Raw genomic sequence first — 24677 nt, forward strand, 5'->3', positions numbered from 1 at the left:
TTAACAGGAGGGCAGTGAATTTCTGCAGACCAGCCTTGTAAGAAGCAAGAAAACGTGTGTTGAAAAGCAAGAGGGGGTCTTTTGGGGGGATGTCAGTTTTGACATTTGACAACCCTTAAGAGATTGTGGTATGCTTAAAAAAGCCATGCTGAAAATTGAAGCTGTTTCATGCTTAAGTTTGGGAAATAAAATTGACCCACAGGAGGAGATTATACATTATTTTTCTGGTTAATCTAATTTCTCAATCATTTCAAAATTTCAATTAAAAACAGTTTTTTGGGGGGCCATCGTGCTTTAAAGGTACTAATAACTCTCCTTCTCTTGCCAGGTATTAGTTTTTTTTCCTTTTTCCACCTGGAGAACCGATTTAGGGGAAGGGTGTGCGACATCCCCTGGTTTTCACTGCAGCGTGGCTCAGAATGAGTTAAACAGATCAATCAGTTGCTTAATTAGGACGCGTTAATACTCTTTCCAGATCTCTGCTCACTGACCATGTGAGTTCAAACCCTGCAGCTTTCCAGGAACTCATCTAGATCAACCAATATACATTTTGGTAGCTGTTCTTCCATTACAAATTTGTAACCATCTCAGTCAGCATAATTCTAAACACTTCCTGTGAACATTACCCAAATAGCTGAACAGAAGTTGTATGCAACTCTTCTACAGCACACAGTGTTTTTTGGTCATGAATCCTTGTACCCTGTTAACAACCATGAATAAAATCCTTACACCTTTATTACACTAACATATCGGTCAATAATACAGCCTTGCATCTGGAAAAATTAAAGAGCTAGACTGGAAAATCAAAAAGAACCTGATCACCTCGGTGTAGCTCAATCCTATAGTCCTAGCAACACGGTGCATACATTTTCTAATTATCTATTACTTGGTCTTTTGACACTAAGACTGCAGGAATACTTATAAACAGACATAAAGAAGAAATAATTCAGATGTGTGGACATGTGACTAAGTGCGAACATTTGTGCCTGAAATTGTGTCCATTTAGACTACAAAGCAAGGAAGGGATGGAAGGCATGTACTTTAAGTTAAATTATGTATAAGAAAGGTCTGGTCATGTGAGCAAAAAGACTGCACAGATGCAGCACACTGGAAATCACCTGAGCCTAATTCTATAAGGATGGTATCACTGGACTTTGCTGAGGTACTTCAAAAGCTGCCAAACACGTTAAGGGAGGACATTGATTTGATCAAAGGTCTAGAAGAAACAGCTAAGCATCTTTAAGTAGTGTCTTTGAGTTTCGTCCTCAATCAAGTGTGCAACAGAAAGTAGAACAGAAGAATATAAGGAATTTTGAAAATAAAAAGTAAACTCCCCCCAAAAAACCACGTACCTCTGGCAAACAAAACATCACAGTACCTTGGATTATACAGACCTCGGCTGGCCTGGTCATCATGAGGAAAAACTATCTTCTCTCTTACACGCAGAAAGATCACAGGATCCTTCAGAGTCGGGAAGAATAAAAATGCATCAATCTGGCCACTGTTCCTCTAATGTTATCCTTTCAGTTGGAAACAAGCAATTGGTGTAACAAATTCAAAGCTTCTTTTGTCATAAATGTAATGAAACTAAACTGTCAAGTAACCACAGCTTTACAGAGCAGCCTCTAGGAATGTATATGAGAAATTTAAGAACAAGACTGGATATTCTTTTTTTTTAAAATGATAATCACAAGTGCAATCTAAAAGAGAAACACCTTGAAATGTTACTCAGTGCCCTTTTAAATAGTAAAAAAAAAAGACTTGCTAAAATTGCATTGCTTAAAGGAAATCTTAACATTTCTCTATGCAGTTTCTAAAAAAAATATAGTGAACATCACCACTAAGGAAGGAAAACTAATAACTACCACCAGAGCCATCTTTTCCACTGCTAGTGTGGATTGCCGTATTGAAATGTCATGAAAGGGAGGCACCAGGCAGTGTAATCTAAAATTCAGCTACCACTGGAAAGTTTGTTCACATTGCAGTGCCCAGTAGAAAACGCAAATGAAAAAGATCAGGATTGTAAGGTGGTGTTGAGGACATCTACATAAAAAATAAAAAATAGAGGGCAAGTAGGAAACAAGAGTTCACAGCTGAGATGTGTACCATCCCCCCTGTTGCTACAAACACTGCAGATAAACACTAATATTGAATAAACAGTGAAGACAATGAAGGAATTGTACGGAACCATTCTGAAAGTGGTCTATATACAATCATCGATGAATGCTGAAGAGCCTACAGGCCAGGAACATCTGCAAATAGCCTACTTCATATTCTTCTATGCATGTTTGGAGATCGTTTTAGAAACGGAAAAATCAGATGCACTAGAATTGCTACTACTTAAACTTATATTTTGTTTGATTAAAATAGTTTTGATTCTTTAGGATCTGCAGATGAACTGAAACCTTCACATAAATGTGACAGAGCACTGGATTGATTCTGACTTAAGCTTTAAGCTGCTTGATGGGTATATTTTAGTTTTTCTTTAACCATGCCGTAAGACATTTCTCTTTATTATATAAACAGGCTGCTCAGAAGATAGGAGTACATAAAGTGTAGTCTGTTTAAGGACTGATACAAATACATATTGAATGATATCCATCTGTTTTACTTTGTAGACTATTTTGTTGGAGGAGACTATTGGAACGTCAAGTGCCCTGGTCTAATACTTCTGCGTCTTAAATACAAGACACTCATGCCACAGGTTGGAACAGCAATTGAAAATGACGTGATTTGAAGCTTGGGTCACCTACAAAATCTACCCTCCAGAAAAATGTATCCATATCCATAGTATAAAGAGATACTGTCCATTCACTGTTTCATGTCCTTAACAGCTTTTTCAAACTGTTTAATCCTTACGTTCAACCTCAGTGCAGAGACTGAAATGATGTCATAATGTGATCTTATCAGCTATGAGGCCTTCTGTCTAAAAACAACAAAGACAACTCTCTCTGAAACATATGCTGTAACTGTTCCCTTGCAGGTTGAGAATAAACCAGTTTCATATTTAACTTTTTCCTCTGTATATAGATGCTGCAGTTTTTGGTATTCGGAGGGAATAAAATAGGTCTTGCTGAAAATTATGAAAGGCTTCTTCTCATTTGGTGCTAAAACCAGATAACATCTTAAATATTACTGTGCTGCATATATTTATGCACACACACAAACCAAGGGGCATTAAAAATGCATTTATAAACAAAGCAATAGCATATTAGGGTTTTAATGCCTCTCAGTATAAATTTAGGGTCTCCAAAACAAAGGTATTTAAATGTAAAACATCCAGTCACTGAAAAATCTATTAAAAAGGGAGGTAAAATTTTGAATTATCTTTAAGGTAAGCAGAAAGATTACGACTCTGAATTAATAGATGGGTTATGTCAATGGCTGAGTCTACTCGTACATTACTTCCATCTCTGATGATATAATTTAAGATATCTTTTTCTACAGTTGTATTTGCCACTCTTGGTCAATGCTAAGCAAAATGAGACCTAGAACTCCTTATGGCAGTATAAAAGCATCAGAACTGACAAGACAACTCAAACTAGTTCAGTTCTGACCTGGGAAGTGCTGAATCACAAAAAATAGACGTTAATTTCTTTACACAAAATGGCAGGTCCGATGCAACCTATTTGTCAGTCAATTCAAGTCCTGCACCACTGTCACAGTTTCTTTGGGCCCTAATAGAAAAAGGACCTCCTGCTACATAGGGCTCAGCTTTCTTTCACTGAAGATCTGCACACTGCAACTCCACCTAAAATCTTCCCATTGTGGTTTATTGAACTATAAGCCTGTAGCTTTTGAAAGTAAAATGACTAGCGTGCATGGGTGCTAAAAACTGACAACTAGGCTGCGGTCCCCTTTCAAAAACGGTTTCAGTCTTCAGGCTGTGCTCGTTTGTTTTTGGTGCTTTTTCCCTCTCCATGTGTCAGTATTAGCAGGGCTTTGCAGTTTTCCCGTCAGGTGTCAAATGAGAAACAAAGCATAGAAATCAGAAGAACAGACCAATTGTGCAGAACTGTTCAAAGCTCCCCAGGTGTTCCCAGGCCTAGACCTTACTGCACACTTCTTTCAATACGTGCGCACTCGCTCCACCACGGACATGTGCTTCTTTGACAACACTACACGCAAGGACACAAAGGCAGCGGCTTCATGAACACACCACTCACAACCACCTCATTCACCTCAGATGCCATTCCTCACCAGCTAAATAGATGCAGCACTGCCAATGAAATGAGACCATCTCCTTTGGTCTGACCACTCAGGCAACACCAAACCAGAAAAGAATTCTGAACTGTAGTGCGTCAAACCAAACTGCACTGAGCTTTTTTTTATATATACAACAGGCTTACACTTTTAAAAGAAAAAGAACATTAAGACATTGCATTAGTGATACAGAGTTGCAGAGAATTGTTTTTCATGATCTTCTTTCACTTCCTTTGGATTTTTTTGCATACGACAGTCTTGCATCAGTCACTGCAGGTAGATTGAGCAAGCATTTTTTTTTGTATTTAAACATGCATTCAACCAGATATGGACCCAAATAAAATTATACTCCCTTTTTTAACATTTTTATAGCTATAAAATTGCAAGACAGTCCACAAAACACACGTTTGCATCAAGACCTTGTTACCAGATGTGAGATATGCAGTTGAGGCTGAGAGGGGTGCCCGGTAGTGTTTCAGCAAGGTGTTGGGAGCATGGGAAGGTTCCCTATTCCGGTTCCGTTTTTGCGTTTTCATACAGATTATTTTTTAGCATTTTGGAAGGAAGAAATCCTGGTTGGAGACATCGGGGCATCAGCACCAACTGAACAATACTGGACTGAATATGAATGCATATCTACCATCTTGAAACCTGTTAAGACCAAAAAAAGCATAGTTTTAGTAAATTAATATTCATTTTAAAATTGACATGTAAAAAGCTAAGCATGCATTTTGAACAGGGGGGGGTATTGCACACAATGGCTCTTTTTCATTGCTTCTACATGGAAGATGCCACGTTACACCTGCTGGAACTTGTGCAGTGTTTACAATCCATCTCTGTCCTGGAACACACACGGTTTCACGTAAATCAGGATTTAACTGATAAGAGGCAATGCCAAACACTAACTGACAACTTGCAACTAAGCAACAACAAAAGTACATGATGGAAAATGTCCTTCTTGGCAATCCCATTATTGCGCAAGTGTTAGACTCGATATTAAGCAACATACACAGAATTAACAAAGATATAATCAACAGACCAAAGTAATTTGCATTAAAGAAATACTACCTTACTAAAGACAAAGAAAAAAAAAACAATCACAGGTTGTCGATATGTGGGAACTTCTTTCGGAGCAGCAGTACTTGTTTTCTCTATGCTGTGGCAATAACCTCAGTCTCATTTGCTCAATATATTACTGCCGGTTTGGTACTGATTTAGATGCAACCCCACGTCTGTCTCTGTGAATCTGGGTTGCAGACAGCAGGTGTCTCAGACATAAATCAGTAGGTCAGAGCTCTGTCACCATGTGCTCTCTGTTAAAAAAAAAAAGACTAAAATGCTTTGCTGCACTTGCTGTCTCCATTGTATTTCTGCTTCAGTGTATACTGGGCCACATGAGGTTTATGGCAAAATGTCACCTTTTTCAACTATTTTATTAGTTTGCCTCTAACTGCTTTATAACGGCTATATAGAATCTTATTTTGCAGTTTTCAAATCAGAGGAAGTAATGCAGAATAAAGCCATCAGCTAAATAAATCAATGCTCATTTTTCCAAGAGTGTAACTTTGACAGAGGGGCACATTCCAAACATTTCAAAGTTAAGTCTCATACACTTTTGCTGCATACAGTGCACTACAACTTAGTAACTGGAAAGGGAGTAACAGTAAAGCACAGGACAAATACTGAAACACCACCTGACAAAAAAAAAAAACACAATGGAACTCCCAGGGTTTACTCAGTTGGATCAACACTCTCTCAGGTAAGAAATACAAAGCATCTGTGCACTTTATCCAACTTGGACTGTCGGTGAAAACTTAAAGCAAACACTTCCACATATTAACACATTTCACATTATTAACAACGTTTATGCTATTAATAAGCAATGTTTGACTGAAGAGCTTTAATATGTAATCCATCACATGTGCGACCTGTGACTTGGATATAGTGTTTCCAAAAACATATGGTTGACCAATGGGAGCAGGAACAGTTGCCCTCTGGGTGGTCAATTTAGCACAGCCAATCAAACCTGCACTGTTTGTCTCTAGATAGGGTGAGAGGATACCAGAGCATACAGTAACACCGGAAGAAACACATGTAGAAACAACATGCTAACTCCGGGACATGCTAACTTCAGAACCAAAGCTAGAACCCACGACTTGTGAGACAACTGTACTACCTACCCTGCCTCCATAATCAGCAACAAATGTGCCAAATTCGTGTGGGAGTTCCTTTTCATTTTTAACACCTACTACTTAAAACAGGTATGAATCACACAAAGATTGAAATATTATATGCATTCCAGTGACACCATGCTTTCTAAAATCCAATTCACTGCAAAATACTGTTTTCACTATTCTGAATAGTGGTGGATATCCATCTACAGTGCTGTTGGGAATGCAGCAGGCAAGAGCTTGACTCCTTGGGCATGTCAGCAGAACACTCTTCAAGCATGCTGCCTTGCCCTGTCTCAGAGAGCAGTGCTGCACTGCCCAACAAGGGCACTCGCTGACTGCGGCTGCAGAGAGCCCTGCTCAAGTTGAGAAGCAGTGCCCTGGACGGCAGATGTGTTTGTGAACTGAACCAGTCAACAACTGATTCTGAGAATACAAAGAACGCCAAAGGCAAGATGGAACCTCAACTGTTCGTACAATAGGGGCTCAACATCTGCCAATTAAAAATTTGTGAATCCGCTTACTTGAATTTCAGTCTGGAATAAAGTGCGACCACACTGCCGTTCTACTCGGGCGAAGACTGAGCCGCACAGAAGCACAGACACGAGCTACCAAATACTTACACTGTCGGACAGTTCACCACTGTGGGGGCACGTAGCTGTAGGTGGGCGTGCCAGGGGGCCGGTATGTGGGCATTGTGACAGGGTGAGGGGCTACTGGAGTTGGGGAATGAGTCGTCAACAAAGTCCCTGGGAAAAAGAAAAATATACACAGGTTCTAAACATCAGGAAGAAACAACAGCTTTGACCTCCTTTTGCAGCTAAAATCAACAACATTTAAGTGGACAATGTGAAAGACAGGAGAGTGAAGGTGGTATGAGCACAAGAGTTTGAGACCCTTTCCCACCTGCAATGTGAATAAAAACCCTGTGGACATAGCTGTCTAGGAAGTTCAACACTCACAGTTACAACAGCCAGCGAACGGGCTCCCATTGTAAGACTGGAGCCATTGGTAAGGCTGGCAAATGCAGGGCAGAGTAAATAAATAAATAATGTTTTTAATCCCCAGACAGGCCTTTGGTACAATTATCTCACTCTCTTTTCGAAACGTTTCACACCACCGAAATAACTGAAGAACCATGACAGGTGGAATTAAGCACTTACCAGCTGACATCGCCATAGTGGTCCCTGCTACCATCCCCATGGCGACACCATTGGCTCGAGGAGGAGGAATGGGAGGGGCATACATGGCAGCTGGCATGCCATTGGGCTGCACCACTGTGGTGTGGTGAATGACATGAGGGGGCGTGGCGTAGAGAGGCTGTGTGTAGTAAGTGCCCTGCTGCTGAGAAAGAAAGAGACAGTCACTTCATGAGACTGACATTAGATGCTCAAAACAGGTGGCAACTCTCTGATGCCAACACTTTCCTGAGCCCATCAAATAACAAAACACACTGTTATTAGCAATGGACGATGAAGACATTTTCAGTTATTGCTTCTACTAAGTTATTGCTTGCATCTACTGTAATTTGACAGGATGATCACAGAATATAATAAGGCAAGGTCCTTAAGAGTCTATCAGATTGAAAGATGTCTACAATTGATACGTTACACAAATAGGAGTAGGGAATAATGCATAACATTAAAATAATTATATGATACACAACATTTACAGCAGATACTCATTAGTATGACCTTTTAAAAAAATCTGTATGCAAGTGGTGACAAAGGAAAAAAACCTTGTAGAAAGTTTGAAAGGTAGGGCAATCACCATCAATACTGCTGCTGATTCTAGAACACAGTGCAGCCCAGAAAAAGAGAAAATGCAGAGTACAGCTGCAATTAAAGCAGGTTACTTGTTTTTCTTCACCTGATATCCAATTTGTTACAGTGCATTTATTTATAAGTGTCAGGGGAATCCATTTATTAACAGCGGGTGCACTGGTAAAACTGACCTCAGTGGCTCTCGATGCTGGCCCAGGGAACCACTGTGTTTGACTTTCAGAACAACTGGGTCCTTAACCACCAATACTCATCGACGCATTTTACCGATATGCTTGCTTATTTAGACTGCATTCTGCACTCAGGCCTTGTGTTTAGAAAAATGCCCTGAGGTAGAGTAAACCCTTGGTCTAGCACACTTCACTTTAATGGACATCTGCATAAGGGGAATTAAGTTTTTAAAATCAGAAATATCAGACATTCCCCACAATAACGATGAAATGCACAAAAATAAAATAAAAATAATACTACATAGGTTGGCCCTATAAGGGGTAGACCGATTGCTTACAATGGGTGTTGACAATTGTATGCTTTAGCAAATTTTATACTTTACATTTACCACACATTAGTTTGTATATTTATGGAATAAATTTCATTGACTGCATTGACTGCAATTGCTAAAAAATTGTCAAAAGATAGAGTAAGCATATATATATATAATACATGTGCATGTATTTTTCTCATTCAATAGATTTGGTAATTTGGGCTGAAAAAAACATCACGACTGATTTAACACACTTTCTGCAGTAACAGACACCAATTGCCGAGTAACTTGCCGATTAAGAATTTGCTCACTTATTTCTGACAAAAAAGTTTTTAACAGGAGCTCAACTGAGGACGAACACAGAGGGGGAAGAACACTATTAAACACCTGCAGTGGCAATGACTGGCAAATACTCCCACAACGATTACATTTCAGTTCAGGGCAGCACTGAAACAAGGAATTCACACAGGGCTGATACCAATTACGAACACTTTTTTGTGAGTGGGGGAAAGAAAAAAGAAAAACAGGTCTAAATTAGAAACAGGAAATCAATTTCCCTGTGATTAAAGAACAAGCAGCAAAAAAATGAAGGCAGAGCATCTCCTCGACCCAGGTCCGAGAAACACTGTTTGACGCGATTGAAAAGAAAAATCTAAAAGACGTAACCCAATAATAGTAAACCAGGGAAGACAAAGGATTAACATTAGCAAGTAACGTTCAGAATTTAAAACCTAAACGTCTGCAGTTGCCTTATCAGAGCAAGTGTGTAACTGATCCTTCATTCTACAAACACTGCTCTCTGCCCCTCTCTTCTCACAGGCCTGGCAGCAGTTTTACTTGGACTCCCTGGCAAATTGTCAGCTTCAACCCAACCCAAGTTATTAAGCAGCTAAACTAAGCAGAAATCGTAAATTTTCAGATGGTATGTTGCGTGCACAGCTGTTAAGTACATAATCAACATGCTGTCCTTTGAACATCCATGAGCGTTTCAGAGATCGCTGGTTAAGAGCCTCCAAGAATTAATTTTGACCGGCGTGCTTGCAGTTGCTAAGTGACAAGATGGTGTAAGTGGGAGGAGTCTGGGCTTTGTTGAGATAGGTGCAGTGCTAGGTAGTGAGAAAAGATTAAGTAAAAATAGCTGAACATTTGCGTCAAACAATAAGGTATTCACTATGCAAAAGATGAAGGTCAGGAAATACAAAACGCTGCTTTTCCCTGATGTTTCCGGATTCAACGCAAGATCCAGCCAAAGCCCTAACAAGGACAATTTTGATAATTAAAATCACCACAAATCACCACAAAAATTGATCTCCGCGAGAAGAAATACCCACCCCTGCTCCTGGAGATCCCCAGACTTGCATGTTTTGTACAGAACCTGGGATTTTCATAGACTAAGGCCTGGAAACAGTGTTCGCTTGTAATAAGTGGAACATTGCAATTAAGCCACTGAAAGAATGGAAGAGCCGATCTCGTGTTACCTGTGCGTAGGGGTTCTGCTGGGGGTAGGCACTTCTCACTGGGTAGACAGCAGCCTGATAGGGGTTTGGTGATGAGGAGTAAGGGGGAACCGCACCAGTGGTTGGGGATACTTTGTATGGCGTGCCTGGAGTGTACCCTGAAACGAAGCCCACAAAAACAAGCTGAATCTCACCTGGCACCTCAGAAACAGACATCACTTCATTCCAACAGTTGTAACAAGAAAGCTCAAGGTCTCCCCCCTGCATATTTTTCTAATCATCTAACAAAATTCTAACATTTGACTATGAAAATCAGTATTTTTACTTTTCCTTTTTTACAGGGCAACTTAGAAAAGCCTAAGTGTGATACAGTAGACTCAAGACTGGCTGAACTGGAATTAGGCACTTGCTCCAGGTGCAGGTTAAGTCATATTGTCCAGATAATGTCAGGGCTAGGTTCTTGGCTGGACTGGACCAGGAGTCCCAGAGCAAACAAGCCGTCTTGTGGACCCTCAGTGGACCAGCAGAGCTGGACGTATATCCTTGACTCGCTGAGCAAGAATCCCCAGGTGCCACTATGAGGCGCACCATCTCTCCAGCTGGGGAGAAAACTCGTCAGTTAAAGCCTGTGAGGTTAGCTCTGTGTAAGAAGGCAATCCACTCAGACAAGTGCGTTCTCTTCAGAACTGTAAGCTCAAGAGCAGCAGGCAATTCCAGGCTATGATGGGGAAAAGAAGTGGCCCCATTTCGAAAAATGTTTGTCGCTTCAATGAAATGCAGATATGCACAGACAGCTACCAGAGCATTTATGCGCTACGGTAAACACTCTGGCTCATATTAGGATGACAGTTTTGGCAGAAGAAGTCTTAAGACATGACAGCATGGGAAGGCTCTGTGAAGCCCAGACAGCAGCTTGCGACTGGCACAAAGCCCTGCATCTGAGGGACCATGCACTCCTACCTGTCTGGAACGCTGTGCTGGCTCCTGGGTACATGTTGGGAGAGTATGCTGGAGCTGCTGCCGCATAGCCAACTGGAAAACCAGCTACAGACGAAACACAGCAGTGACAGATGCAGATCAGAAAATGAGACATCACAGACAGGAATATAGGCCATCATAACTAGGCCAGATCTCACTATCTACCCAACAGAGTACTGACAAAGATTAAAGAAATAAAGAGCTTTTTAAAATGAGTTCCTTCTGACAGCTGCTATTACAAGTTGGCGGAGGTGACAAGATTTGCAGCGGCGTGACTACTTTGAAGTGGGATCTTCAATTCAGATTTCAGAAACTAAGCCAGGCTGAGGGACCTCCAAAGAAATCCAAACTGCCGCAGGTTGTGCTGGTTGACCAGTAGGTGGCACTCGTTCCCTTGGACCATACTTTTGGAGCAGGGGCGTTACTCAACATTTCTTGACTAAATTCGACTCTGAGCTTGTGCAGTCGGGTCTTAAAGTTCCACCTTATTTTAAGTGGTGAAGCAATTTCTCACATTTTGCTGCCATCCCTTACAATGTCTGTATAGTGCTTTGGGATCCTCTGGGATGAAAAGTGCCAATCCCAATAAAGAAGAAACATAAATATAAGGAATTATGTTCATCGTGTTTGAAGAGGAGCATCAACTAAAGGAAACCAGCTGCCATCAATTCTGACCACAGATATTGATCTTATATCAGACTGTCACAAAATGAAAATGCAAGATGGATAAGAGCAATTTAATTGTAATTTATTGGACAGTGCTGCTGTGCCATACTGCACACAGTTAAAGACTGCAGTTCTATACACATATCCCCATGCTTGTATTCATCCACCCAGTATCTAACGGTTTTTTTCCACAATTTAGGAACGCTGGGGGAGCCAGAGCCTATTATGGCAGGCAACACCCTGAATGGGTAGCCAGTCCATCCCAGGGCAGACACAAACTCAACAAGCACACATTCACATCAGGGCCAATTTCCCAAAAGCCAATTAATCTACCAGTATGCCTGGGCTGTAGAACAAAACATGGGGAGAACATATAAAACTCCACACAGCACAAGAACTGAACCCCGGGCCCCAGAGCTGCAAGGCAGCACCGATAACCACAAGTCCACTATGCCACTCCCACTATGCTTTTATACTCTTGTCTCATTACAAAAGCTGTTTCACAGCATCTTGGTTACTTAACACTGCAAACCGTACAGGGAGCTGCGCACACTACGCTGTATCCCACACGTGCTCTTCTTACCTGGGTATCCGATTCCCTTTGAATTTGGATAGGGGACCCCTGTTGGTGCAGGGCTATAAACAGGGTTCATGCTGCAGAAGAACCTGAAAAGAAAACATTACAACATTAAAGGGTGCTATCCTGGTCTACACATGAACTTGCATAACATTGGAGCAAAATGCCATTTTTTACATCATATCACAGCAAAAGTGACATATAAATTTATCATTTCTAGGAAGGCAAACAGAATAAACCGCTTCAGCAATCCAAGCACCTTATTAAAGATTCTATTATTGTACTGCATGCTGATTAAATTGCTGTACTTGAATCCTGTACCTTATTTACAGTGGTTGTCCATAACACATACTGACCCATATAGCAGTGCTGGTACGTTAAGACACAGTGGTCTGTTAGACAAATATAACTTGTTTAACTTAAATGACACATTTTTACTGTGAGATATTACATGTCATTATGATACTTTGCATGATACTTTCAATAACCGGAAATCAGCCTAGATTAAGTTTGTCAGTCAAAATGAATGGCATTAGCAGCCTAATATAGCGAGTGACTGCTTGTTCTAGGTGAAATTAATCTCGGTCTAATGCCTTAACTGATTTACCAATGGTCTATAGGAAGAAATAGCCATGTACCTGTGTCCAGAAGTGACATTTAAAAAAAAAGTGGCATGTTCTCAGGTTTTATTTGTTGCTGCCGTTTTTAATTACACTAGGATTAACCCCAACAAATATTGACAGATGAACTCTCTGGCAATCACTCAATACTGTAATTTTGCAAGCCTCGTCAAAAGCCTTTTGAGTACTCCTACAGAGAAATTAAAGGATGAGCAGGTTTTAGTTCAGAGAAGGTTTGACTCTGTACAAACCTGCCAAAACAAAAAATAGAACAGAGGAAGGCAGTAGTAAATAAGGAGGAAGGCAGTAGCATATAAGAGAGAGAGCACTTTATTAGCCATATACAATTTCTTGCATTAGCAATTTCTTTTCGCAGCTTGCTCTCCATGAGACACACAGACGGGGAGAGAGGAGCTTGGGGTCGGAGCGCAGGGTCAGCCGTTTACAGGTACAGCACCCCTGCAGCAGTTGGGGTTAAGGGCCTTGCTCAGGGGCCCAACGGAGTAGGATTCCTCTGCCGGCTGCGGGATTTGAACCGGCAACCTTCCAGCCACAGGCGCAGATCCTTAGCCACAGAGCCACCGCTCCGCACATATTTCTGGTGGGAGCATCCACTGACATGGGACATCAACACCCCAGATCCCTAACAGCAGAACCTCACGAATTTCCCCGATCTCTGCAGCAGCACACGAACAGAAGGAGGCGCTGGTAAAACTGCAGGTGACGGCTCTTTCACACAAACCTGCTGAAGCATTTCTCCACACAGAGGGACTTCTCATCCCCCAAGCCACTTGATACACCAAAGTCAACACTGTTGGAGAATGCCTTCAATCAGCACTTGACTGCCTTCAAACTGCACTCAACCCCCCCCCGGCACCCTATCAGGAAAACCTCTCCCGAGGAAACAGCCCGAGGGTGCAATCAAACACTGACACGATCATAACCTTGTCAGAAACATCCACGAGAGATAACGCAGCTGAGCTTCCACCCAAGATAGAAGTAACAGCGAACGCTGCCGAGTGAAAAACACAGTCTGAAAATAGAATCAGGAGACAGGATTTTTAATTTGCTCAGATCTGCAGTTGGGAGCCAATTTATTTGACACAATTGATTTTTTTTTCTTTTGTCTTCTGTTGCAGACAAAAATGAAGGGGAATGCTTTCTTTCATCCATCCCGAATTGTAGATTTGTCTCGTGTTAAATGATGCATTGCAACTTCCACTTAATGTTTAACACTTCTCAGAAATGCAATACAAACCATCTTAAAGGGATGTGTTCCTTAACCCATTATATTTGAATTAACTTTTGCAAGGTGAAATACTTCTATGAAGTGTAGAGTGAAACCTTGATATAACAAACACCTCAACACAAAACTATGGGGGGGCGGTAATTTTTTTTTTAGTATTTTTGTCTTATGAATCTTACAGTTTGTTTAATATTAAATAGGTCAAAAGGAATCACTTAACATTAACAAATGTATTTCTTTCTGCTAGGCAAATAAAGCACAATTAAATGAAGGCATTATGAAAGTATCTGAATGCAGAGCAGTCACACCTCCGATAGCAGAGTACTGAGGTGCTCTGTATGTGAGACTACAGTATTCAAGCCCCCTTACACCTCCCTTTACTCTCAGTTGCTGTGGCAACCCCCCAGAAGATACGTTCAATTACTCACCTTCAGGATTGCTCATCAACACTATGTCTGGCACCCACATCTGTTTAATTACACCAACCTAATTAAGGAACTGACCGGTTAGTTCCACACAACCAGATACGGCAGAAAGTAAGGTGTTATAATGGCTGATTTTCAAATTCTCATTAGGAAAGAGGCTTTGAAAAACTTCTTTCGGAAAGGGCAGGGGGGAAGCAAGAGGAAGATCTAAAGAAATACTGCACCCAGAAGACAATGTGATGGTAGGTGGGAAAACAGATTTTTTTAGCACTAACAAGCAAATCAGTGCTAAAAAAACAGCAGCCATATCACCCTGCAACTCACAACTGGCAACCCACTGAAGCTAAGCAGGTGTGAGCCTGGTCAGTACCTGGATGGGAGACCTCCTGGGAAAAACTAAGGTTGCTGCTGGAAGAGGTGTTAGTGGGGCCAGCAGGGGGCGCTCACCCCGCGGTCCATGTGGGTCCTAATGCCCCAGTAAAGTGACGGGGACGTTATACTGTAAAACAAGCGCCGTCCTTCGGATGAGACGTAAAACCGAGGTCCTGACTCTCTGTGGTCATTAAAAATCCCAGGGCGTTTCTGGAAAAGAGTAGGGGTGTAACCCCGGCGTCCTGGCCAAATTTCCCCATTGGTCTTTACCAATCATGGCCTCCTAATAATCCCCATCTATGAATCTCCTCCCCACTGATATCTGATGTGTGGTGAGCGTTCTGGCGCACTATGGCTGCCGTCGCATCATCCAGGTGGATGCTGCACATTGGTGGTGGTGCAGAGGAGTCCCCATTACCTGTAAAGCGCTTTGAGTGGAGTGGCCAGAAAAGCGCTATATAAGTGTAAACAATTATTATAATTATTATTATAAATAAGGGAAGAGGAAGAAATAGGGAAGTTCATGACTTAGCATACATCCATCTGGTTTCAGAAAACAACTTGGTCCCCGATAAGAGTAGTTGCAACGCAGAGACCATCCCAGAAGCACAGAGTGCCAAGAGCGACTACACCCTAAACAGGGCACCAGAGCACTGCAGGGCGCACGCGCGCAAGCAAACGGACAATTTAAAGACACCAGATCATCAAGGCAGCGTGTCTTTGGGAAGCAGGAGGAAAAAACAGAGAAGGGCATGCAAACACCATATACAAAGTACCATGACTACATGTCTTTAAATGAGGAAGCTCCAATGGCTTATTTTATCTTCATTAGGCTATGAGACTCACTTTCCCTAAATTGCTGAGGGCACAAGAAGTGCAACACTACCTGGTGTTATGTGAAGGACACTCCCAACCTACTTTGGGACAGATGGAAAATCTTTATTAATTGTAGCCAATGTAATGCAACAGCCTGATCTTTGAAAGTTCAGCATATATTTGAAGTGCTTAGAGGCAATGTAACATTTGGTCCATAGGTAGATTTCCATAGGAGAAAAAAAAAAGAGCATGGTATATCACGTCTGATTTCCAGGCAATTAGGAAATATTTGCAATTAGCTAGAAGGAAGGGTCAAATTCTGGAAGAAAGCAATCCAGTTTCTCAGATTTCCCTAGGCTCTTTGAGAAACACCCGAAGAAGGCTCCACTGCCGGAACATTGTGTCTCTTCTTTTCAGCACGGAATAAACCTTAATCTGTTTCTTTGTGAATTATTCCTTCCTTCATCACATCCCTCATTCCTTACTGGAAAACTCCATGCAGCCCTTGGCTCATCATTTAACACCAAGATGCTGCCAGATTTCACTTTTGCAGAGAAGAAAAGAAACCAAAAGAAATGCTTTTTAAGCGCATGAATTCATGTGAAGCTGCACATCAGGTGTAACCAGAGCAAAGCTTGCACTGAACTGGCTTGACAGCTCCTAGGCATATGCATTACATTCTTCAATTACTTACAATGATGGAGATGAAAAAATACATTCTGATTTTTATTTTAAAAGGTTAGAACCTAAGTGCAACTCATTATTAACATGCTTTTCATATCCATCATCAGTAGGACTAGCATTTTCTAGAACTGAAAAATGAGACATGTAGAAATTTTAAAACCTAAATGTTATGAAACAAAGTTTACAGTATTTCAATGTTTGGAAGTACTATTGAAAGGAAATCCATCTTAAAATGCCAAAAATATTTACTCCACAAACCTTCAGCACACAGAAATTGAGGACATTATATCAGACAATTATATTGTATTCTAACATGAAATGAGGAATGTGTGTAAAGGAAAAAGTGGTATTATGGGGCATTTTCATTTTTCTCATAGAGGAAATACAACAGAGAGATGAGTAGCTGGACATATAATGGCAGATCCAGCTACTGTCTGCTTTCTTATTATGCATGTCAGATCACCTACTTAGAGAGCATGTCTGCACTGATCTTATCATGACAAAGTTAAGAAAATGGGGGAAAGCAAACCAATTGGCAACTGTGATCACAGCATGGCGTGCTTTGAAGTTGACTTTGACAATGTGTAGTTAGACACCAAGGCTCAGGGTTTGCCATTTCAGGAAGGCAGACTATGAAGGAATGGGACAGTTTAAAGGAAGTCGAAGGGGGACAGATTGTATATGGAACCAGAAAAGAAAAGGGTGTCATTCAAAAGACATTCTGCCTAAAGCGCGGAACAGATTCGGCTCACGTAATTCAAGTCAAGAAAGCAGTGTGTCAAACAGCTTAACGCATCTTTTAATTGTAAATGTGTTACAAGCCATAGAAACTCTTAAGTGTACGGCACCTAATGGTATTCTACCAATTGCACTTAAAAAAATTAGATGTTATCCAGAAGCCATTAACAGAACTCTTCCCTGAGCGGCTCAAGGCAGGGGTAATATGCATTGACTGGAAAATCGCTAATGTAGCAATTTGTTACAGAAACGAGTATTTGATTCATTGCATTTTGCTGGGACCCAAGGACCTATACCTTGTAAATTGCTGGTGTACTTGTGTCAAGAATTTGGTGATTTTGAAGAGCATTAACCTAACACCAATCTATAGAAAGAGTGACAAAACTGAACTCAATTCTTGTACACCAGTACATCTGACTTCTATTACATGTAAGGTTATGGTATTACGAGAGGATCATCTCTATGGCAATGGAATTCTAGTGGAAAGTCATCATGGATTTAGAGAACTATTTTGTTAAGAGTTCTTAACATAACATAACATCACTTTATTAGCCATATACAATTTCTTGCATTAGGAATTCGTCTTTTCGCATACCCCAGATTACTCTCCATGAGACACACAGACAGGGAGAGAGCCTGGGGTCAGAGCGCAGGGTCTGCCATTGTACAGCGCCCCTGGAGCAGTTGGGGTTAAGGGCCTTGCTCAGGGGCCCAACGGAGTACGATTCCTCTGCCGGCTGCAGGATTTGAACCGGCAACCTTCCAGCCACAGGCGCAGAGCCTTAGCCATAGTGCCACCGCTCCGCCCGTGATGCGGATAGCAGAGGATGGTTTTGATCCATCGACCTCTGGGTTATGGGCTCAGCACGCTTCTGCTGCGCCACAAGAAACAACGGTAATGGATACAGAGAAAACACGGTGTACTGTATTTAGATTTTCAGATGGCGTTTGATAAAGTTGATATTTTCTGAGGTATTCTTAAACTGCCGGCAGTATGTACTCAAAGAAATACATATATTTAGAGTGAAATAAAAACTGAATGCTCTGGTTCAGGTGATTAGTGAAGTAGCTCAAGAGTTTACATGTGGAGCACTGCTCTTCCTAATGTATATCATTGATTTAGATCCTGGTTTATTGGCTATACTTGTCAAACTTGCAAATGAAACCAAAATAGCAAACACTGTAAAAAAAGGGTTCTCCTAAAGAGTTTTATAGCACGTTCAACCAGTTTTACAGTGATCATTAAATCAATTTCTAAAAAAAACAATTGCACTATGATCAATTAAGCAGGTGATTAGTTAAATTAGGGAATAATTTAGATACAATTTGGGGATAAACGCAGAGTACCTGTGTAACATTTTGCTACTATGTAACAAAAAAGATTCTGCTGCTCTGGAGCTAATCCAGAAAAGGCCAACCAATCTGATTTCTGTGTTTAAAAATGATCCTATGCTGACGGGCAAAAAGAACTGAATTATTCAAGTCTTGAACAGAAACAAATATTCTGAATTCAAATACTCAACATTGTGGGATCAGAATCCCAGTGAATTATCTCGATTCGTGATGCACAAACCAGAGGACACAAACGAAACCTCAGGGAAGCTATTTTTAACTGACAACAGCAGTCGCATCTTTACACAAAGGATTGTCGGAGTATGGAACAAGCTACCCACCCGGCTTCGTTGTTCAAGCCATTACCCGGCTTCTCTCAAGAAACAGCTAGATGAGATGTTCACATCTATTAGCCGTAAGATACCAAACACGTTAGATGGGCCAAACTACATCCTCTTATTTGGAACCTTGCTAGTATTTTAATTAAATTAGATGTCCATTATTCAAGAAAAATTAAAGTCTTTTTTTTTAATAAAGTTTTGATAACAAAAGAGCAGCGTTCTTGAACGTGTAGGATGCACAGTGGATGTAACATACAATAACAGCATCACCAATTTTAAGGAATTTCCACATCCAGAATAACAAATCAGTCATCATGCAGCGGTTGCAAAACCACTTCGAGATCACAACTTACAAAAGCCATTTTGCACAAAAAACTCCCAGTATTAAAAAACACAATTCCTTAACACATCAATGCTTATGAAATGGAACAATTAGACTCTCTTCCCCCTTCAGCGGGCTCCTTTGATATCTGTAACCGGTATGATTATCTCACTTACAGAGCAGATAATGTGGACTTTCTAAATTAGTTGTGTAGTTGATCTTCTCATTTAATCCCTTTTCATATTACTGAGAAATGAATGGCTCCACAAGTAAGCATTAGAAATTCAGAAATAAGCAGGTAGCAACAATATTAATAATTTCTAATAAGCAATTTCTTTAATGACATGTTAATTTTTGGAGAGAAGGGATTTCTCTATTTCTCTTTAAACACCGACCCCTGTTAGCAGTGATGGATAAAGCAAATATATTGTCTGTCCATAGAAAGAAGCAAAAAGAGGATTAATTCATTAAAGGTTTCAAGTTATATGTAATGACATAGTAGGGTAGAAAATATCGAATATTTTGACAAAAAGGTAAAGATTCAAAGGACACGGTAAAACTCAAATCTTCTTTTACTTGCTGAGGTTACCTACAAAACACAATAAAGAAGTCCTGAAGAATCATCAGGATGCACAAATGGGAATATGGAGACCATTCAGACCAACCCCACTCACCTGGTAGGCAGGGGCTGACTGATCTGAGGATCTTATCCAGTGATTTTTAACTGATCCGAAGGAATAAGTGTTGACAACGTCTCTGAGCAGCTCGTTCTAGATATCTATGATACCCCACGATATTGAAGCATTTAAGAGAAAGCTACATGAGAAGCGCTTCGTTATAGATAACGCCCAACTGATCTGGAAACAGAGTCAAAACCCTCAGTTTCTCTCCCCAGGGCCATCAGCGGATAACGATTCGAAGACGCAATAAATCAGAAACTGCGAGGAAGGCCCGTGACCCTCTCCGACTTGAAAGCTGACAAAAAGCCTTTCACATTGTCCAATTAATGATATTATGAGTTCCAGTAAGTTAGCGATAGCTCAGGCGGAAAGTAAATCAAAACCTGCTGTCTGACATCCTGTGACGGAGACAGAAAAGGGGCATTTCTTCTTCGGCCGCGCTTCCTGTTTCCTTCCAGTCGTGCCTCACGCCGACTGCCCAGACTCCACGCCTCAGGGAAACCTCCCGGCTCCATGACCTCCGGGTGACTTCTGGCCTTATCCAATCTCAACATGCAGGCAGGTCTCCATATTCCGTCTGGAGATGCCAGCTTCCCCGACCTGCCTGAAGACTTCCTCCCCTCTGCAAAAATCTAGAATTTCTTTGCACAGTATTTTGCACTATTCCTGCTGTTGGTTTTGCAAAAGGTTTGTTTTGACGCCGGCATGGCAAACAAAGGCACGTAGCCAGAAACAGAACACACGCAACAGAATCGCACACATGCTGCGCTAGCAACGGGACGGAAAAGGCTCAGCACTGCTCGGCAGCTGATGCATTTTTAACTACGGCACACACAGCTATGCTTCCAGATGCAAGGCTTGTGCAACTGCAAAATCCCGTGGCATGCTTTAATATTTATGCATTGCTGCACACTCGCCTCTTCAATGAAGCAAGATGCGATGCAATGCCAGGCTCAAGGCCCGAGTTAAAACTGACTTGTCTTTATAATAATCAGCCACCTCACACTCTTTCCTCCTGTGCTGGCCACACAACACTTTTATAAAGCACCGACAAAAGCTCTATCCCAGGGGAGGTCGGAAACGGTTAGGCCACATGATACTTGTGCTTACCTGACCATATTTAAGCACAAGACACCATTAGCTATTCTTGGATGCTGTAAAAACCTCTCTCACACACAACATCTCAGCACTGTCCGTGTCTGGCCAACAAATGTAGGTTAACAGATACATTATAATCTAAGCATGGGGCATAATGGTGATACCTCTAATAATGTAGCATGAATGTGAAGCATCCAGAGATTAAAGCAAACAGCTCTAAAACTTTCTTACGGGAAAAGAAAAATGCTGTTTATTTCAGAACTGAAAAGGCAAAATAATTTACAGCTGTTGTTCAAAAGTCCCTAACTTTCCGTCGACATGTGCCACAGTGAACCGCGTGCAACATTTTGTGGAGACGTTAAAAGCAAATGTGAACCGAGACCATTAATCAGAAGAGCACACTGCAGAGCTCAGTGCCGGGGACTCGAAATGCGGTGACTGGGCAAAGCCAGAACAATAATCACCTGATCGATTCCAGCAGTCTGCCGGTTGCCTACACTCTCGGGAGGCACACGCATCTCGAATCACAGTTTCGTGTAAAACCTCGTTCTTCGCAGCACTGATGCAGGCTGCCGAAACGGTACAGAAAACCATGTGAACCCGCTTGCTGGTAATTGAAACGCAAGGCTGGCAGCTGATGCAGGGAGTTCTGACTTTTCCATCAAACAGGAGGGAGCTGAGCTGTCATCTAACAGGCAGAGAAATAAAATCTGCTTTCCTTGGATAAACAGACAGATGGCTTCTTCCTCAAATAAGGCACATGAGTAGTAGTATCTAAACTTCAGTAAATAAAAATACTGACACATTTGCCCTTTGTAGACACTACCGATGTATAGGTGTAATGAGTAATGGGCTTCAGACATGTTTCTCCATACTGTCAGCACACTCCAGTAATGAATACAGAATACATATTATTAACATTTAAATTGTGAAATGGACGGAAAGATGGATTTCTTAATAGCAAATCGTGTCTAAAATAGTATGCATTTTACAGTAAAGCTTGGACTAAAGATTAAAGAATTTAACTCCCAAGATCTTACTGATGAGCATGTCAGCAGTTACTCATCATTCACATACCAAAAAATAACCGGACACCAGCTTGTGCTGATAACCCTGGAATTTAGGGGAGAGAGTTGTACTGCAATGTTGAAATCCGCAGCTAGAAAGACGCTTATTATCTCCCTTGAAAAATGTTTTTTTCAGCAGTGTGCACATTAAAAAATAACATTTGGTAACCGCAAACAAAACATTGATTGAGCATTAAGTGTATACAGACTGGCGCTGCTTTAGTATAAAATTCAACAGCACGTAAACCTACAACAGTCAAACAGCTCGGGACCTAGTAATACTGCCTTAAAAATCTCACGAGGTGAGTACAAAGGTAAGGACACAAAGCAAACCATCTCATTCGAGCACTAAAAACGCAGACATCTTTATCCAGCAAGCAGAATCTGTTCTCACCACAAACGTCTAAACTAGTGAGGACACCTGAGCTCTATTTGTAACCCTCGAAGTCGCGAAGTTCGTTTTCCTGATTTGCCTAACGCGCCTTAGGGAAGCCCAAACCTTCACTGCCGCCGATTTAATGCGGACTCGTTAAAATGTAAAATGTACACCTTGTCCAAAGCACCATTTTATTAGTTTATGTAAAAGTGAAACAACTGCACCCATACACTCATCAATCCAATATTTACAAAGAACACAGGAAAGACATGGCGCTTTGCACTAAAAGGGTTTTTTTTAAGGGGGGGGGGGGGGGGGCTGGTTGCCCTCATCGGTAGCTAACAATATATTAATCGCACTGCCTCCATCCCACGCATTATTCTCGGTGCGTGACCGTGGGTAACCTTATTAGTTGGATACTACTGGTGTCCAGATCGGCGATTTGTGTTGAAGTTTTTCGACAAGCCGACTGCGCGTCCAGGTCAGCTATCCACACCGATTCGGGTTCACATCGTGTCGAGCTCTTCCCTGCTTATCGGGACGGTGCGAAGCAAATTGCGGGAGGTTACACGCATTTTAAGCCAGGTACGGCGACAACCGTGAGGCTCCATTGGTGCTGTAAGGCAATCGGACAGCACAGGCCGCAGGGAGGAATTGCAAAGCAGCCTCAGCATCTCGTATCCCTCGGTTATTCTGTATCCCATTCACCCTTCAACCCACCCTGCCTCGAAGTATCCAGCACTTGCAACAGGTACGACACAAAGACACGCATAGCACTGCTGGTATTTGCAACGAAGCATGATACTTACGATTTTCAGGCTTGCTCAACCGATTTTCCTTTTCCTGTCTCTTCTTTCCCTCTGGTATTGTTATATATTTTTCTTGTCTCTTGTGTCTCCCCTTTCCTCTCTGTCTAGAACTGCTGCGCACCAACCAAACCTACATCAGCAAACGTCACTTCCGACTAGTGGTAACTGAAGCCGGACCTGGGTCATGTGACAGGTGTCTGGGATATTATTTGTTCTGGTTATGTGACAATAATCTGTGACTTTGTGGATTCCGGTCCTAGAGAATTCGAAATGTCTTAATGCACAGGGAGAATTATTAACAAAAATTAAAAACTGTGCTTTGACTTGATTACGGTCGGAAATATTGCGACAGTGTCTGAAATAGAAATAAAAAATTAAATTATTGCCTTCAGGTGATTAAGAGCTTTCAGAGCAGTGACACTCATAACATTCCTCCAGTGAAAAGATTGAAACATAGCATTTTGTACTTATTTAATGACAAGAGCAGCGTGTCTGAGCAGTGGATTCTACAGACATGTTACTGCACTCAGGAAATCCAAATTACCCTGTGTGTGGAGCATGCTTTTTGGTTGAACAAGACCCAAATGAGTAGATCCCAAATTCCAAGTTGGAATAAATGTCCGCCTCAGTGATCCCTTGTATCCAGCAGGAGGTTGTAATTGTCAGTAAAGTTTCATTTAAGTCCAGAAGGAGAACAAAAATACTAAATAAGTCTGAAGCCATCAGCCATTCATTAAATACCTTAAGCTCTTTTCAATTCTTCAGGTAAACAAAAAGGAAATGTTCAAAGAGCTCATCACCTTTAACTGCCCACTCCATAATTTTTGCAAGAAGGGACATATTGTAAATAGGGTTGTGGTTGTTAGCTACTTGGAGTTCCAGACCTGGTTTGGCACAGGTGTGATAGCAGAACACTATCTGCAGATACAAGACCAGATTGCAGAAATTCCTTGAAAAGCTTAGTAAGAGGACAAAGAGCAGAGAAGCCATATCTGAGCAGGGGCCAGCAAATAGTTATTAATTAAATCATTTTTATGTGTTTAGTTGTGAAAGAACAGCTTGCCAAATAATAAGGCACAAGTAAAATTACAATGAAAGTGGGTTACTCATCTTATTTGGGTAGTTCAGTAGTTAGAAGCTAATTCATCAAAGGATCTAATTCAGCCATTAGATGAAAGAACCAAGGACACCGTCTTCAATAATATAGCTGCCTAGCTTGTTCTAAACTCACACAATCCTCTGTGTACAGACATTCCCCCAGTACTCAGTTTTATGGACCTTGTTATTTCCAGTTTATGTTCACTGGTTCATGGTTCACTGTATATTCAGGAAAAAGACCTTGTCAATGGCTTTGACAATTTTGAAAACTTGAATTAGGTCCCCTCATAGCCTTTTCTGTTGAAGACAGAGAAACTCTTTAAACTTGTCAGTATA

At 41.3% G+C, this 24677-nt stretch overlaps 1 protein-coding gene across 2 annotated transcripts; it reads right to left on the reverse strand.

The window, feature by feature from the left end:
- Positions 1–4297: 4297 nt before the first annotated feature.
- On the reverse strand, positions 4298–23399 carry fam168b (family with sequence similarity 168 member B). Of its 2 annotated transcripts, none has more exons than XM_088610411.1 (7): positions 23244–23399; positions 12324–12406; positions 11057–11140; positions 10118–10254; positions 7538–7715; positions 6998–7123; positions 4298–4854 (listed from the first exon to the last, which is right to left on the reverse strand). In XM_088610411.1, the coding sequence occupies exons 2-6, from the start codon at positions 12391–12393 to the stop codon at positions 7011–7013; spliced, it is 582 nt and encodes a 193-aa protein (XP_088466537.1). In that variant the 5' UTR covers positions 12394–12406; positions 23244–23399; the 3' UTR covers positions 4298–4854; positions 6998–7010. The 2 variants fall into 2 exon arrangements, with proteins under 2 accessions (XP_088466537.1, XP_088466531.1); XM_088610405.1 differs by having other exon boundaries at positions 7538–7718.
- Positions 23400–24677: the final 1278 nt, after the last annotated feature.

The sequence above is a fragment of the Lepisosteus platostomus genome, chromosome 2 (assembly GCF_059453375.1).
Source record: "Lepisosteus platostomus isolate fLepPlt1 chromosome 2, fLepPlt1.hap1, whole genome shotgun sequence".
In the NCBI taxonomy this organism is placed as follows: domain Eukaryota; kingdom Metazoa; phylum Chordata; class Actinopteri; order Semionotiformes; family Lepisosteidae; genus Lepisosteus; species Lepisosteus platostomus.

Coding starts and splice junctions, on each gene's coding strand:
- fam168b (XM_088610405.1), bottom strand. CDS start 12,393: ATGAACCCTGTTTATAGCCCTGCACCAACAGGGGTCCCCTATCCAAAT. Junction 11,141..12,323: donor AAAGGGAATCGGATACCCAG/GTAAGAAGAGCA, acceptor TTTCGTCTGTAG/CTGGTTTTCCAGTTGGCTAT. Junction 7,124..7,537: donor CACTATGGCGATGTCAGCTG/GTAAGTGCTTAA, acceptor TCTTTTTCCCAG/GGACTTTGTTGACGACTCAT.